General features: G+C 32.8%; 2 protein-coding genes across 17 annotated transcripts in view; one reads left to right on the top strand and one right to left on the bottom strand.

Moving 5' to 3' along the window:
- Nucleotides 1–347: 347 nt before the first annotated feature.
- LOC111685420 lies at nucleotides 348–3,197 on the top strand. The gene is made up of 3 exons (XM_023447689.2): nucleotides 348–684; nucleotides 767–875; nucleotides 2,798–3,197. The coding sequence occupies exons 1-3, from the start codon at nucleotides 561–563 to the stop codon at nucleotides 2,853–2,855; spliced, it is 291 nt and encodes a 96-aa protein (XP_023303457.2). The 5' UTR covers nucleotides 348–560; the 3' UTR covers nucleotides 2,856–3,197.
- A 2,151-nt stretch (nucleotides 3,198–5,348) lies between these two features.
- The window catches only part of LOC111685410 (protein transport protein SEC31), a 42,948-nt gene continuing 30,275 nt past the window's right edge, over nucleotides 5,349–18,021 (bottom strand). For 13 of the 16 annotated variants that reach the window (XM_046955235.1, XM_023447673.2, XM_023447674.2 and 10 more), the window contains 3 exons: nucleotides 7,842–7,968; nucleotides 6,093–6,149; nucleotides 5,349–6,016 (listed from right to left, as the gene is read on the bottom strand). In XM_046955235.1, coding sequence (XP_046811191.1) covers nucleotides 5,857–6,016; nucleotides 6,093–6,149; nucleotides 7,842–7,968 — 344 coding nt within the window. In that variant the 3' untranslated portion in view covers nucleotides 5,349–5,856. Of the gene's footprint in view, nucleotides 6,017–6,092; nucleotides 6,150–7,841; nucleotides 7,969–8,125; nucleotides 8,285–10,190; nucleotides 10,325–16,152; nucleotides 16,319–18,021 lie in introns of those variants that run through there. The other 3 variants (XM_023447667.2, XM_023447677.2, XM_023447671.2) reach the window with 3 other exon arrangements.

Below are 18,021 nucleotides of genomic sequence, written 5' to 3'. Positions count from 1 at the left end.
AAATGTGGGATACATAGCGTATGACAAATATTTATATTATATGACGAAGTATAATGTATACGTCATCATGCACACAAAACAAAATTCTTGAAAACAGCTGTACATGAGAGCAAAACATATGAATGTTTGTATGAATGTAAAAAGTATTGCCAAACTAAATAAATAAAAATTAGCAATGTTTTAAAAATTATCATTTTATATTAATAACTAAGCAACTATTAACTATTTCAAAAAATAAATGTAACCGAAAATTTAAGTTATTTTTTAAAATATAATTTTTTTCAACATGACAACACTGGTAATTCTACGAAACAGTTTTTTCATAATGAAGAACAATTTCACCACAAGTAATGCCAGAGACAAACAGCAACACTGCAACTTAATTTAACATTTGTGTGCGCATTTAATTTAATCTGCAACAAGAGCAGCATCATTTATTTTTATTGCAAAATTTGTTCATTATACAAAAATATATATAAATATATTAAACAACAAATACTTTAGAACTTTAGCTGGATACACGGTGATTTGTGTGTTATTTTATTAAAAACTCTTAAGATATGAATCCTACTCTATGGGTTTTGGTGGCCATTAAAATATTCATAATTTTTTGGCTAATTTATTACATCTTCGAGAGGCGTAAGAGAAAAGCTTCTGTCGATAGTCTCGTTGTAACAGAACAAGGTAAAGGAATAAAAGTTTAGATATTTATTAAAATCTTAAAGAATACTATGAAATTTCTATTGATATATGTATTCAATATTAGGTATGGTTACGGCGTATGCTGGAGCACCTGTAACACAAATTCCCAAAGATTATAATGCATACAATCAGCAGCAGTTATATCCGCCGGCATCGGCAAATACAATTCCAAAGTAAGTTAAAGAGTTTTTAAGTTTTCTTGTTTGTTTTGAGTGTGTGAAAATGTTTAAAATTTCTTGAATTTAGTATAAAAAAAAGATTTAAAATTATTTTCGTCCACATCTTTATATTGAAAGAAATAATTGCTTGTTGAAATGCATTTTATTGTTAAATTTGTGTTTTTCCACTAAAATTCAAGATGTTCCGTAAAATGTTTCTTTAAGTATGAAGATCAAATTTATCTATATTGTCCTTTATTTGTAATCAAAAAAGGGATCATTTTAAAAAAAAAATATTTTGGAAATTAAAAATTTCTTTTGGAAATATTCATCACTATTCTTCATTTCGATAACGTTTACGCTTTCAGTTACGCAATGATCGAAAAAAGATATTCCAACAAAAAACTAAATCGTAAGAATCGTTTCAATGCTTTACGAATGTCTGTATTCTGCGTTACGATCGTACCTACGTTTTTGCAAGTTGTTGTTTATGTGGCGGATCGAGTAGGATCGAAATTCAGAATACCAAAGTTGCCAACCGGAGAAAATTTCGATTCGAATTGAAATGTAGAATAAGGACCATTAGATATTTAAACTCCTTCGAACCACTTTTTTTAGGAACAATAGGTGAAAAGTCACACTTATTTGATTAAATGAGAAATTCACACGGAATTACTTAATTAGGCTTCTGAATGCAATAAACAATTCCACCATTTTAGTGGGGAGAGTATAGTGGGTTTGTGCTGATGTTTGTAACATACAAAAATATTCGTCCTATTCCCACCTTTAAGTATACGAATCGGCTTAGAATTGTCAGAGCTATTTCCGTCCGTCTGGCCGACAGACTGAATAAAATTTGACACGCTCTCCTTTTTTGGCCCAAAGACAAAGCCTATTATGGCTAAAATCGGACCATTATTTCGCCTAGCCCTTACACAATCACTTTCTGAGTCGATTTAGCTATGTCCGTTCGTCTGTCCGTCCATGTAAACCATGAAATTAAACTACAGGTCGCAATTTTCAATATAATTCAATTAAATTTGGTACATGATATTCTGTTGTCCCAACGAAGAAGCCTATTGAAAATGATTGAGATCGCTCCATTATTTCACCTGGCCCCATACAACTGTACACTTGAATAGGGCTTGTAAACCTTGTAATCAATTTTGGAGATAATTCCATGAAATTATCATTTATAGTTTTATTAAACAATAAATGGCTTAAGTTTATCTGCGGCAAGGTACAATTCAAATTAAATGTAATAATATGAAAACCAAATCACATTTTATTCGTATACAGGTGTAGGGTATTATATGGTCGACCTCGTCCGACTATAACTTCTTACTTGTTTTATTTTGTATTTGTCTACAACAAATGAAAATAAACAGCTGATTATGATAAATACCCGATAAAATTAGAGATGTTACGCACTCATTCGTAAACCGTAGGTAATTCAAACTGAATCACGTACAGCTTGTGTAGTTCGCAGCTAACATTTTTTTTATAATCCAGTTCGTAATTAGGCGTTAAATGAAGAATAAGAGTCATAGTTGCATCGTAAGAACGGGGTATAATACACTCATTTGATCAAAATCTCCAACTATGACCTCACCTAAGTGTGGCAGTTTTTGACCGTCAGTGCAAATTTCATGCAAATCGAATTTTTACACGAAATTGCCGTTATAAACGATTAATGGATAATTTCCAATATCCATTAATATTCGTCATTATAAATATGAAACATTATTTAATAAAGTTTATAACGGTTTAATTAACTAAATAGTAATACTGTATAATTAGATTTTGACCTTTATAGTTTATGGGTTAATAATCCAATCATTTTTAAATATTAAATAACATTAAATATACATACACGTCCTATTATCTGGACAATTATATAGTCACCAAAGGTTTCATATATATGCTTTTATTTTCAGCATATATCCCTCCATTGGAATTGTGGATGTACAATCAAATATGGCGCCCGCAAAGTAAATTATGGAATTAATTAAAAAAAAAGTTTGTATACCCACAAGTCAATTGTTTTTTTATTGTCTTTGTTTTTAATTTTTTTTAAACACAAATATATGTATTAACTGTCTGATTACTTTTTATATAACGAACGAATCTTTTCTCTTTATAAACTCAAAAATAATTGAAAACATTTTGTATAAGAAAACTTAGATGTTTACACACAAATGAATGAATAACTGAATACTTTTTTGTAAATTTTATGCTTTTTTGATAAATATTTTATATATAATTAAAAAAAATGAATATAACTTAATGTATTATGTAACTATATGGACAAAATAAAAGGATGTTTATAAAACTCTATTAATGAATGTTTTGTTTTATTGCTGGAACTCTTAAATGTGAACGAAGGCATTCGGTTGAAGAAGGCGAGTGTTCCTTTACATGGACATTTCGTTTGATTATTAATGAATCTAGTTTACCTAACATAATTCTTAAAAATTATGCAAATTGGTCTACTTCAATAGGTTTAGACCATAATTCCATTTGTCTAAGTAAAGTAGGGTGGTCTGGACAGTTGAATGTGTGATGGGTATTATGGAGACCCTGACCAGATGCTGGGCATATATTGGGGAACGCACGGTCTCATAGACCAGATACTGGGCATATATTGGGAACGGCATGGTCTATGTGGGACCAGTAGGAATTGAGCCAACTGCTCCATCCGATCTCCATCCCGATCTCAGTTGTGTCAGAGCAACTCTTGTTTTCCGCGGCAAATTCATCTCTATTTCGCATTGATGGCGTCACTGTGAATGTCGTTCAAAACTACTGTATACGAACTACGATCCAAGGGATCCTGCACATATCTTCGTATACTTTTCTCGTATACACGAAAGTCCCTGCTGACATGCATCGGGGGAGCATCCAACTGTGTGACATTTGGGATGACTCCACCGTTGACAGGAGGAACTGTTTAGTCAGCTTGACATTATGTTCCTTAACTGGAAGGACCTTCGTTTCTTCGTGTTGCGGAAGACTTCGCTGGTAATAGTTTCAGGTTACGTCCAGTGAAGACGTTGTGTATTTCTCCGAGATAACCATTTACTCGATCGCATTGCTTATCAACATTTTGGCCAACGTCGCCATAATGCTGCAGAAGTCCGCATAAGATATAACATACACACCTTGTGAAAGTGTGGGGAGTTTGAAGGGAAAGAAGTTAAACAGTAAGAGCATAGGACACCGCCCTGTGGTACACCCTGTTTACCTCTACGGGTTTTTGAGACACTTGTCTCTAAACTCTACAAACGACTGACATCCACTCAGATCCATCACAATACATCTCTTGAAGTTGTTGTTGTTGTAGCAGCGACACGTGTAAAGTCGGTGTGTCTGGGTTGACAATCCTTGGTCGTTGTTCGTTGAACTCCGAGTCGTTTCGGTGCGAACAACCGATTGTCGTGGCAACGATCTCTTGAAGTTGTTTGGCATGGTAGACTGCAGGATGGCATGGAAGAGTGTGGTATGGGGCTGACTGTGTCGAAGGACTTCGATAAGACTAGCGATACTAGGAGTTTTCATTCACAAGGCATCTGTTGGTTTTATCCCTGTGAGATCTGAGTGTTTATGGCGGTTAATTCTGTGCATCTGACGGAATCCATGCTGGTGGTGAATCCAAGCATTGGGTGTTAACAGTCTGCACACCCTTTTCTCATAGCTCCACTAGTTTAGCCAAAAAATGGACATTTATGTTTTCATTCAAAAATCGAGTTTGGCAGGATATACAAGTGATCATCCTTTTTGGTCTAGCTCCTCTAGTTAAGCAGAAATAGAATTTTATATGTTGAGACAAAAAAGCGAGTTTTATTGGGAAATACAAGTGATCACAGATTTTGGCTCTAGCTCCTCTAGGTTGGTCAGAACATGGACTTTTATGATTTGAATCAAAAATCGAGTTGTGGAGACAAATACAAGTGATCACATATATTCATCCTGTTGCTCGAATGTTTATGTCTTAAGCTTTAGCCATGTCTTCCTAATTTAGCCAGAAAATGGACTCTTATGATTTCAGTGAAAATCGAGTTTTTGGTAGAAAATGCAACTGATCACAGATATTCGTACTTTTGGGCCTTAGCTTCTAAAGTTACTTTTGATTCAAAAAGTTTTATTTTATGTTTTCAATCATAAAATTTCGCGAAGATATTCTGTCGCCAATAAACTTTTAATTATTAGTTTTAATTACTTGTAATCGTTTGCGGTAAGTATTTGCCTTCAATGACATCTTCGTGTTAAAAAAAAACGACTTCAAATGCTACTGGGGATTTCCCAATTTAAAACGGAGATACATACATAATCCAATTGCAATTAATTTCATCTTTTGTTTTTCATATTTTATTCGATTTTTTATAGTTTTTTGTTTGTGCAAATTAAAAAGAAAAAAACGTAATATAATAATAACTATACTCAATATATACTTGTATAAAAGTTAAATGTTTTAATAAAAAAAATTAATAAATAAAAAATAAGTAATTCCTTTTTTTATTAATTCACGAAAAAAAAGGATATCACAATAATGAAAGCTAATAAAATTTTATTAAAAATTACAAATACAATTATGATAATTAAATTATAAATTAAGTTTTGTTGTAATTTTATAATTATTTTTTTGGAATACTTGGTAAAACTTTTTGTAACATGGAATAGACGACATATTTTGTTTGACTATTTGTAAAAAGATTATGAGTTTTGGTTAATACAAATATTTATAAAAAAAGAATTAAACAATAGCTTTTAAGCCATTACATATTGTCTAATTAAATTTTCAATAAATTTACATATCTATATAAGATAATAAAATTTTTTTGTATGTAATTATTTATTTGTTATATGCTATGGCAACTTTTATTTTTTTGCTATTTCTCTAACAAGTCTTTAAATAAAGTTCCCTTAATCAGTTTTAAAGTCGTTGGTTGTTTCTCTAGTTTGTTTATGGAAAAATGAAATGTTGGAAAACATTTGTTTACATTGGATAGTTGGGATTGTAGGGTGCTTGTTTTTGATAACCAGTATTGTTAACTTGTCCAGCACCGGCGCCACTAACAGCCACATCATAGGGTGGTGGATTCATACTAGCTGCAGGCATTTGAGGATATGGTGCTAAATGAGGTTGCATATTGCAACTGTCAAAAAAAAAGTATTATATAGTTTTTAATTTAAATTTAAAAAACAATTTAAGTAAAAATAATTTATTCTTACTCTGCTGGAGGTTGACCTGCAGGCATAGGCATTGGCATGGGCATTTGTGTAGGAGCTCTATAAAGAGAAAATAATGCATAAGTTGTGGTAAAAGTAATATTTCCTATATTATATATGTAAATAAAAGGAACTTCCTGAGATAAACCATTAACAATACATATATGTAGAATTCTAAGATTAAAAGAATTCTACTAAAAGCTATTCCAAAAGATCTCGATTCTTAATAAAATTGTATAACAATGGCCCATCCTTCACTAACATTGGGATAATAGATCGGTAGGTAACACTACAATGATCTAATGGAATACCCGAACAGAAGAAAAACCAGAACCTCTTTGGAATAAATAAGTCAGAGTTTAGTATGAAACTACGTGCATATGGTAATAACTGAACTAGAACTGAACTTGAACTAGAACTGAACTAGAGCTGAACTAGAACTGAACTAGAACTGAACTAGAACTGAACTAGAAATGAACTAGAACTGAACTAGAACTGAACTAGAACTGAACTAGAACTGAACTAGAACTGAACTAGAACTAAACTAGAACTGAACTACAACTGAACTACAACAGAATTAGAACAGAACTAGAACTGAACTAGAACTGAACTAGAGCTGAACTAGAACTGAACTAGAACTGAACTAGAACTGAACTAGAACTGAACTAGAACTGAACTAGAACTGACCTAGAACTGACCTAGAACTGAACTAGAACTGAACTAGAACTGAACTAGAATTGAACTAGAACTGAACTAGAACTGAACTAGAACTGAACTAGAACTGAACTAGAACTGAACTAGAAATGAACTAGAACTGAACTAGAACTGAACTAGAACTGAACTAGAACTGAACTAGAACTGAACTAGAACTGAACTAGAACTGAACTAGAACTGAACTAGAACTGAACTAGAACTGAACTAGAACTGAACTAGAACTGAACTAGAACTGAACTAGAACTGAACTAGAACTGAACTAGAACTGAACTAGAACTGAACTAGAACTGAACTAGAACTGAACTAGAACTGAACTAGAACTGAACTAGAACTGAACTAGAACTGAACTAGAACTGAACTAGAACTGAACTAGAACTGAACTAGAACTAGAACTGAACTAGAACTGAACTAGAACTGAACTAGAACTGAACTAGAACTGAACTAGAACTGAACTAGAACTGAACTAGAACTGAACTAGAACTGAACTAGAACTGAACTAGAACTGAACTAGAACTGAACTAGAACTGAACTAGAACTGAACTAGAACTGAACTAGAACTGAACTAGAACTGAACTAGAACTGAACTGGAACTGAAATAGAACTTAACTAGAATTGAACTAGAACTGAACTAGAACAGAACTGAACTAGAACTGAACTAGAACTAAACTAGAACTGAACTTGAACTAGAACTGAGCTAGAATACAGTTCTAGTTCAGTTCTAGTGAACCTTATCCTAATGCGAATCTTTTGACACATATTCAAAATAATATTATAATTATAATATGTATAATAAGATAGGAAAAGACATCTTTTTAAAGGGTTTAAAAACATGCATTCGTTTTTTTATTTAAATGTAATAAGGCAGTCATTTATGTTGATCAGTTTTGGGTTACAACAATAGTAGGATTGCATGGAAACTCTTGGCTAATGTTTGATTTTACCACATAAACGGTACTAGGACTATTGAGGAGGACGAATTAAGAGATTGTGTTTTCATTTTTGGAAATAAAAATATTAAAATATCTATAAAAAACTTACCCCTGAGGAGGATAGGGCGCAGCATAGGCTTGTGTTTGATACGCTGTTGTTGTGGCGCCCACAGGCATTTGTGTAACGGGATAACCACCAGGTGCGGTATGTGTAGCTGATGTTACAACCACAGGTGCTAAAAAATAAAAAAAATAAAAACATAATTAATAAAATATGTTATTTATAAGCAATTATCAACTGCTACACTTAGTTTCTTTTCGTATTTGGAAGAAGATATGAGTCATTATCCATTAATTCTCAGATATTGCGTGCATCTTAAACATTGGGTTTACCTGCTATAACTTCACCCGGATAACGGGTATTGCGCTTTCGTCGTCGTATTAAAACTACAGCGCTTGTTATAACAAATATAGAGCAAGCAATACTCAAACCAATAAAGAATCCATCCATTTTGATTTAAACTTTTAGTATAAATGAACTTTTTGCGAGTGTTATTAATTTTATACTATTTGTATGGTTAACAAAAAAGCAGCAATAATATCAGAGCGATAAAACTTGCTAAAGATTAGGATTTTCATTGGCAATTGATAAGAAGCGACCGAACATTGGTATGTATACCAATAATAACATCAACAATATATTTATAAAGTTACCTATACATTTTTTAAAAGTTAGTAAGTTGTCTGATTTCATATTTTTTGTTTATATTATCAATATGAGGAGAACTCGTTTATTGTTATACCCTACAGTACTGTTATGACACTTAGATATAATAGTCAAATAATCATCATCCGTATAAACCCCGTACTACCAGATCGATCGATCTGGTAGTACGGATATATGTAAATGCTGGTTATAATGATTATGTCTCCCAGGTTAGGTTTTTGAGGCTGTCTAACTAACATTCTAACCATGTAATACCCATTGAGCATTACATGAAATCGAATCATCCCCAGACATGAATGAATGACTCTATTTATACTAGAAAGAAGAAGAAGCACTATATCATGCATTGTCGGACTACCAAGATCTAATATCGGACAAAGCAGGACAGAGGCAGATCAAACGTTTTCAATAGTTTCTTCTTAGTCCTCGTTACGACAACTACTTCTAACAAACGAAGATCCCATTAGGGTCCATATCAACATCTCTGAGCTGACCTGTAAAATTTCTGTTGTATGAAAGTTTTGCAACAAAAGAGTGTAACGCCAACTATTATATTTTATTTTCTTGGACCAGCACTCAGAGGATGACCCCTACTTTTGCAGTGCTTTGTGCTGGAACTAGGAAAATATGTTGTGGGCGGGAGGATTAAAGGAGTAGTGTTTGTGGACATTTGATTTAAACAATTTCACATTCAAAGTGGCAGGGAATACTTCTGCAGGATGTTTTTTCCACATACAAACAGTAAGGCTGAAGAATGAATTTTCCCTTTAACGTGTTGTGCAATCCACTGGCCAATCGATCACAAATGGGTGTGTTGTTGAAGAAAGTCGTGTGCTACGTAAAAATATACGGGTATCAGGAAAGTGTTTCCTAATTTCAGAGGAACACATTCCATTATAGTATCGATAATCACTTTTAATGTTTGATACAAATTCGGATTGTTCAATGATTAATCTTTGAGTATTTCATCCATGTTTCTGAACTTTTTATGACCTAAAACTTGACCTCTAAGATGCTACAGCGATTGTTTAGCGAGAAACAAATTGTTTTGTTATAAACGGGGTGTGTAAAAGCTGCCGTTGAAGACATCAAACCATCAGTAAGACTTCAAGCGTTTCAATATCTAATAAAGTGATTTACTCGATTGTCAAAATAGAGCGTGAAAGAGAGAGCAGAAACCAACATTGTAGGATTTCTAGAAAACACACATGATCAGCGTTTGTGTCGAACTTCCAAGTTAAAAGGCAATTGCTTGGCCATGAGGTCGATAGGCAGCCAATTCATGAGAACAAAGGTATCATAATAGACGTGCTCTGTATCACACCAGTACTCAGTGCAGAGGTAAGCATTATCAACTCAATATAATCGCAGTAGATGTATTTTGGATCATTTCGAATATCCATTAACGCAGCAGTGCTCCCTTGGACTTTTATCTGAGAAATACTTTAATTCTCTTATTAGTAAGAAAAATAAATTAAAATTAAATGAAATTGAAATTCCTCTTCCAACAGAATTTACTCAGAAGTGGCTTATCTTTTTGTACCAAATTAATTTATTGTCCATAAATCGTTGAAAATTTTTTTTATCGAAGATTTGATTTAAAACTGAACTGAATCTTTAGTTGAAGTTATTTTTTGGAACACAGTGGATCCACTTTATTTAAATTTTAAAAACAAATCACTTTTAAAACACATTTTAATTCTTTTAAATTTAATTTCTTTCACAATTTACCATTTCGATGATTTTTTCTTCTTGTCAAGAATACAGCTATTGATGTTAGAAAAAATACTAGAACACTAAAAACTACCGCAATTATTAATGTCAAATTCATAGCACATTTAAAGGTTTTAAACGAGCAACTAGCTTTAAGTACTATTTAGAGATTTTTATAGCAAAGTTAATTGAAACAATTCATTGTTGTTTTAGTCAAAACCATCATAAACAGTTTGAGATTTCACAAGTTTGATAATGGCATGAAATAAAACAATATGGAAATGCACAGAAAGTGTTATTAGATAAGGGAAAATGGTATAATATATTGTGTATATACATACATAGGTATAAAGCGATAAAAAACGAAAAAATGAAACATTTCGTGAAATTTCGTTTGTTTTTTTTTTCTTGCAAATAACGGAAAAACAATGATATTGTGAGAGTTTTTTTTACGTAAAAGATTTTACTCTACTTTGTTAAGTGTTGCCAACTATAGAACTTTAACTTGGTAACTTAATTTTAAAATACAAGTGTATAAATCATTGGCCATTTTTAAAATAGCCCATTGGTAGAAAAGCACTATTAAATAAATGAATACAATAAAGAAAATTGAACTAGAATTAAATGAATTTTGTAATAGGGCAGAAGCCACGTTTGGTTAAAATGGAAACAGATGAAATTAAATTTAGTTTAAGGAAAATACGGAAACTTGCTATACGAAGCTTTAGTTCTGTTCTGGTTCTATTCTAGTTCAGTTCTAGTTTAGTTCTAGTTAGGTTCTAGTTTAGTTCTAGTTCAGTTCTAGTTCAGTTCTTGTTCAGTTCTAGTTAAGTTCTAGTTCAGTTCTAGTTCAGTTCTAGTTCAGTTCTAGTTCAGTTCTAGTTCAGTTCTAGTTCAGTTCTAGTTCAGTTCTAGTTCAGTTCTAGTTCAGTTCTAGTTCAGTTCTAGTTCAGTTCTAATTCTAGTTCAGTTCTGTACCAGTTCTAGTTCAATTGTAGTTCAGTTCTAGTTCAGTTCTTGTTCAGTTCTAGTTCAGTTCTAGTTCAGTTCTTGTTCAGTTCTTGTTCAGTTCTTGTTCAGTTCTTGTTCAGTTCTTGTTCAGTTCTTGTTCAGTTCTTGTTCAGTTCTTGTTCAGTTCTTGTTCAGTTCTTGTTCAGTTCTTGTTCAGTTCTTGTTCAGTTCTTGTTCAGTTCTTGTTCAGTTCCTGTTCAGTTCTAGTTCTGTTCTAGTTTTTAAATGGTCTATTGACAGGCCTACGGTAAATAATGACTACCATATCGTCAATGTAGATTAATTATTTGAAAAGTCTATGAATTTGTCACTTGACAAGTCTATTGGCTAGTCAAAGAACTATTCTATGGACTAGTCTATGAACAAGTATATTAGCTAATCTATGAACTAGTCCAAGAATTATTCTTAGGTCTAGCTAAGAACCTTGACGACTATCCTACTATTTCCTACCCAAGACTATACACTATAATCGAACTTGCCCAATCATATACTAAAGACAGAATATCTCGAAAACTTTAAAACACTGATCTTAGATAGAATGTCATGGTCAAGCGGAACATTAAAGCGTAGTAATCATTGCTAAACTGAAGGCTCTAAACTGCCGTACATAAAGGGTACTGAGGTTATATATTAAAGGCCCAGAAATGTACATGAAATACTTATCACATCACTAAGTTCCAAGTACAAGTCCAAGCAATAACGGTATGCGTAAATTGGATAAGAAAGCAATAAGTCCAACATTAGGTGATAAGGTTAAATCGGCCTTAGATTGTTATTGGTATTTGACTGTAAGAAGGCATCATATCGATACCAGACCTCTCGGAAGAAGTCGGAAACAATGGAGCAAAATACTTGCTTAAAGAGAAGAGAGCTCCTAGTAGTTAACTTGACAAACCAGCAGCAACATTCAATCTAATAAGTGCCTAATTTAAAAAATAAGCGAAAGAAACCATAAGGCCTTTTGATATAATGAAACGGTGGTTAGAAACACAAAGATCCTAAGGGGTGATCCTAACGAGAGTAGGACGAAAAAGCCTTCTAAAACAGAGCAAATCTGAAGTTAGTATGATCGAACGTAATCATGAGTTATTAGACCTGCGGATTCAGTCAAATGTGGAGCTGATTTAAACACAAACCAATTATCTTTAGATTAGTTTTCACTTTAGCTATTTTCTTTGGGTAAAATGAGTCATTTATTTTAAAAACGTTTAAGGTCATGACTCACTAACATATCAGATATTTAGATCAGTCAAAAATCGTAGGTGTGTTATAATAGATAATTATAAGTGTGCGAAAATTATAACAAAACTGCGATATCAGCAAATATATATTTTTTTCAAGTTTTAAAATTTGTTTTAATGATTTTACACATTTTTAGAACGCTTTACTTATGCTTCCACTAACTTTTTGGAAATAATTCCGATTGACTATAATAGACTTTACGACGAATACAATTACAATATAATATTAATAAAACAAGACCGGCGAATATACAACTGAATACCGTGATCATAAGAATGGAAGCTACATGAGGATCGGTGGACATTTTCTTTTAGGTTTAGTTACAACTTTTAGACACAATGTTTAAATCAATACTAATGATTTTAACAAATCATTTCCTTATTTGTAATTTAAGAAGAGTAGCCATTTTACCTTTTTTTGTCTATTTAGTTATTAAAGATAAGATATATGTAATTTATTAAAATATATAATTATATTATAGTCTTAGTTAAGTGGTTGACGTATATTGATTTATTTTAAATATAGTTAATGCATTTAGTACATATACTAAAAAGGTTTCATATAAAATTCGGATAACTGCACATTGGACAGTGATATTTGAGCCCAAAATACTTCCGAAAATATTTTAGTTCTACTGATGACCATTCGTAAGATTTACTCATTTCGGATTATAAATTTAGGTCGATATTGGTCGATATATGAGGTTTTATTCATCAACATTTTCCAAGAAAATAAGCGCAATACACAGAGGAAAAGAAGTAGACATGCCTGGTACCCAATTGACACCAAAGTGTTCATAATTTTTCAATAACATCAGTTTTTAAAGTAGATACATAGGTACGACAGCACCATACAGCAACGGATGTGTATAAAATTTACATTTCGATAACGTACGTTGCCGTACGTATGTATATACTTCGACAATGGATGTTATAGGAAACATTTGGTGTCAATTTGGCACCCGGCGTGTATACAACCTATAATGACATAAATGTGTTTTTTATACCCTACACCACTATAGTGGGGAGGGTATTATGCGTTTGTGCTGAAGTTCGTAACACCCAAAAATATTGGTCTTGACCCACCTTAAAGTATACCAATCGCCTCAGAATCACTTTTTGAGTCGATTTAGCTATGTCTGTCCGTCCGTCTGTCTGTGTGTCCATGTAAACCTTGTGCGCACGCTACAGGTCGCAAGATAATTTGAGGTCAAAATTAACTTATAAATACTTATAAAACGATTAAAGTCTACATAAATGACTTTGTAGTAGACGTAAATTCATCTACCAAAATTTATAAGGATAGGCCCATATTTACCCCTTCTCCCCTATGAAGATAGTGTCGATCATATCAATTACAAAACCCTAATTAGTATGGAAATTAACCGAATAAACCCGCCATTTTTTTAAATGTGATGGAAAATGTTGATCAGAGAATCGATATATGTATGTTTGTCGTGATAAACCTCTGCATGACATATTTTTATATCCTTCACCTTCTGTGACGACGTACCACCGCTCCATTGTGCCGGTGGAAATAAACGTATAAGGAATTTCTGTTAAGAACTTGAGCTATTTAATCACTGACCATTGCTCTCCCGTTGCTTAATTTCTGTGATGCAAAAACATAACTAAAAGCGCGCAGATCGGATGGCCCCCATTGAGTTGGCAACAGTACCTAGAGATGTAACCGTTAGACCAAATTACGTATAAATCAATTAAGCCGAAGATTATGTTCTTACCCACAGCAACTAGAAAATCTGGTATGAACAGAGTTTTCTCAGAACATACCTTGACAACGAAGGAAAATTCAATGGCATCACTTGTATAAGATACCTTTCAACTAAAATCTTTCAACCCTGCACACTCCTCATTTACACACTCATAGAGAGCAACATCCGACATATTCACTCTAGATCTATGGAATTGCAAGACCCGAGTACCCCTACATTAATCTTATATTATAAACATTTAACACCAATTCATTTCCAACGCTTAGTCCCACAGACCCTCCTTTGTCCTTATCCCGAAATATGGATTATCCCTTGCATTAGTCTTTTAACAACGATGCTCACTCTGCAAATTTAGATTTCCGAATGAACATCAAACACCTGTTCACTGTCCTCTCTACATGCTCTACATATGTCTGAATCCGCACGACCCATTTTACATAGATGGGCTCGTAATCCTGTGTGTCCACTCAGAATACGTACTATCATACTAACTTTAGACTTGTTCATTTTGAGGAGATTTTTCGTCTTGCTCTCATCAGGGTCACCCCATAGGATCTTCGTGGTCCTACCTACTGTTTCATTATTCCATGAGGCCTTATAGGATTCTCTCACCTATATTTTTAGTTCAGCTTTTGTTGCGTGGAATGGTTTTGCGTTTGTCAGGTTAACTACCTCGAATTCCCTTCCCTTTTAAAGCTATTACATTCGGGCTGGTACCCATATGATGTGAACCTTACCTCTGGGAGAGTATTCAGTTTAAGCTTTCTTACAATCAAATGCGGTCTTAGTTTTAGTTCTATCAATTGATATCGGCCTAATAGCCTTCTGGCTGTCGGTAAATATATTAAGCCCTGTGGGCTCCATATTTAATGCAATTTACGCATTCTGTTATTGTTCGTACTTCTGCCTGGAAGCTTGTGTTATGATTTGGTAAACGATGGTATATTTCTGCTTCTGAATCTTCAATATAGAACCCCAGCCCCACTTTATACCCCAATTCAGAGCCATCCGTGTAACAACGGATTTCTAATGATATTTGCTCTGATCTTCTGATCGCTTGACCAAGACACTATTTAAAGTTTTCCACATATTCTGCGTCTGGTATACGATAAAGGCTGTCCGATGATTGTGTATACCCTTCCAATGTGTCCAGCATACATTGATGACGTGTCCTATAAACGCTTTTGGCCAGTTCGTCAAAAGTAAAGCGCCGCCTCATATGAAGTAGTACACATGGCACCTCTTATACTCAAGCTGCATTTACGCTGAACATCCTGTATCAGTGCGGTATTGCACTTTTTGTCTAAAGCAGTCCAGACCAGATTATTAAAATAAATTCTAAACATTTCAAAGTAGCGATGTTCGTCAGATATCTTTAAAATTTTGATCTTGTATTATTGTCCAGCTGTTCAACGCCAAACTAAAACGAGTACAGGGTTAAATAATGCATTCTAAAACTAATTGTGAGGTACTGGTTGCACCTCTTTACGCAGGTATTGCAATACACCAAGATGAGAGTTGTTCATCTAGGAAACCTGCCTCGGGGGAGGTTTGGTTTGAGACAAGAACTTTTTAACATTTCAGAGTAGCGATATTCGTCAGATATTTATAGTCGCGGCAGATTAGAGATACTGGTAGCACCTCTTTATCCCGGTATTGCAATACACCAAAATGATGATCCCGGGGGAGGTTTGTTTTGAAAGAATAATTTGTAAACATTTCAAAGTAGCCATGGTTGTCAGATATCTTCAAAATTCTGATCTTCTATTAGTCTTTAGCTGTTCAGCGCCAAACTAAAACGAGTACAGGGTTTAATAATGCGTTCCAGAATTAGTTGTGGAACTAATAAAATTTTCTATATATTTCTGAAAAGCCCTACAATTGAAGTTTGAATAAATCGTTTTGTATTAAAATTTCCCCTTTTCCGCTCTGAATATATTTAAAAAATAAAAACTCATAAATAATACAAATGAATAAATAATAAAAAGTACATACTTGAATGTGACACTGTCGTTTGATTATAGACATTTTTACGTTTCAAACAGCACCAAACAATTAAAATAATCCAAAAGACAACCATTGCGGTTGCTATAAGAGCACCGAAAACAATTGATACAATTGCTCCCGTTGGCAAACCATCATCCATATTTCTGTTATATTTTTTTATTTTTTTTATAATTAAAGTTTTACACAAGTAATGACTTTTTAACACAAACTTTCAATATCAATTTTTTAATGGCAACTAACGAAAGAATAATATTTTTGGCGTTTCTATTCTCACCTTCACTTAGTGCGTGTTGTTGTGTATAATAAACAATAGATAAGATTAATTCACACATTATAATGTTGTGTAGAAATAACGTGACCAGATATGGTCTTTTAAACGGAAATATGATTTCTAAGAAAAAATTTAATTTTGAAAAGAAAAAATAATTTCGTAATTTTTTAATATAGAAATGCTTTAAACCTTTATAAATAAATCTTCTGCAATATAACATTTGAAATCTATGTTAAAGCTGTCAAATTTAATATTAATTTTTCTTACTTTCTCTTTTAAGAATCGAATGCGAAACTTTCAGACTGATACCTAGTTCGTTCACACGAGCAACGATACGACATCGTTTAAGAATTGGACAATTGTATATTTTCTATTTATTTGTAGTTTTTTGTAATTATATTTTTTGTTTGTCTCCAACCAATAAAAACAAACAGCTGATTATGATAAATACCCGATAGGAATTAGAAATGACACTTATTCATTTGTAATTCGTACCTAATTTACACTAAATTACTTACAACTTGTGTAATTCGCAATTCAAATTTTGTATGGCGAATCATGTAATTCAGTTCGTAATTGGTCGTTGAATGTTAAAATCTTACTAACCAGCCTATCGAGGCATTCAAAAAAGTAGGTTGGTCACCTTATGTGTGTGTATTTCATCATTGAAATATTGAAAGTCCCAAACAGTTTAATGAGAAATAAAAAAAATCCCCGTTATTTTATATGCTCAATAAAAACTGAGAACATAGATATATTTGTTTGAATTCTATAGAAAATTTAAACTATTTTTTAAAATGTGTTGCAGAATATAAAGAATCTGATGGATTTATGGATTTATTTATATACAAAGTAGTAATTTATTACCTTCAACCTAAACCATAGACTAGACTATAGACCGGAGTATAGACTATAGACCAGACTATAGACTAGACTATAGACTAGACTATAGACTAGATTATAGACCAGAGCATAGACTAGGTTATAGACCTGACTATAGATTATGAACTAGATTATAGATTAGCCTATAGCATAGACTACAAACTAGACTTTAAACTAGGCTAAGTACTAGACTATAGATTAGATCATAGACTAGACTATCTACCAGACTAAAGACTAGATTATGTACTAGAATATATACTACACTATAGATAAGACTATAGACTAGACTATAGCTTAGACTATAGCCTAGTCTATAAACAAGACTATATATTATATTAGACTAAACTATATACTAGACAATATATTAGACTATAAACTACGCTATATACTAGAATGCATTAAATACTTTTAACCCTAGACTAAAACAGACTAAGCTATAAATTAGACTATATAATGGCTAGAATAGGCTAGACTATAGACCAGACTATCGACTAGATTATAGGATAGACTAGACTATAGAATATACCATATAGACTAAACTATAGACTAGAATATAGACTAGTCTATAGACTAGACTATAGACTAGACTATATAGACCAGTCTATGGACTAGACTATAGATCAGTCTATAGACTAGACTATATAGACCAGTCTATGGACTAGACTATAGATCAGTCTATAGACTAGACTTTAGACTAGACTATA

This window comes from Lucilia cuprina, chromosome 6, assembly GCF_022045245.1.
Source record: "Lucilia cuprina isolate Lc7/37 chromosome 6, ASM2204524v1, whole genome shotgun sequence".
NCBI classification, from domain to species: domain Eukaryota; kingdom Metazoa; phylum Arthropoda; class Insecta; order Diptera; family Calliphoridae; genus Lucilia; species Lucilia cuprina.
Note: the sequence above shows the minus strand (reverse complement) of the source record. Positions and strands in the feature narration are given on the sequence as shown.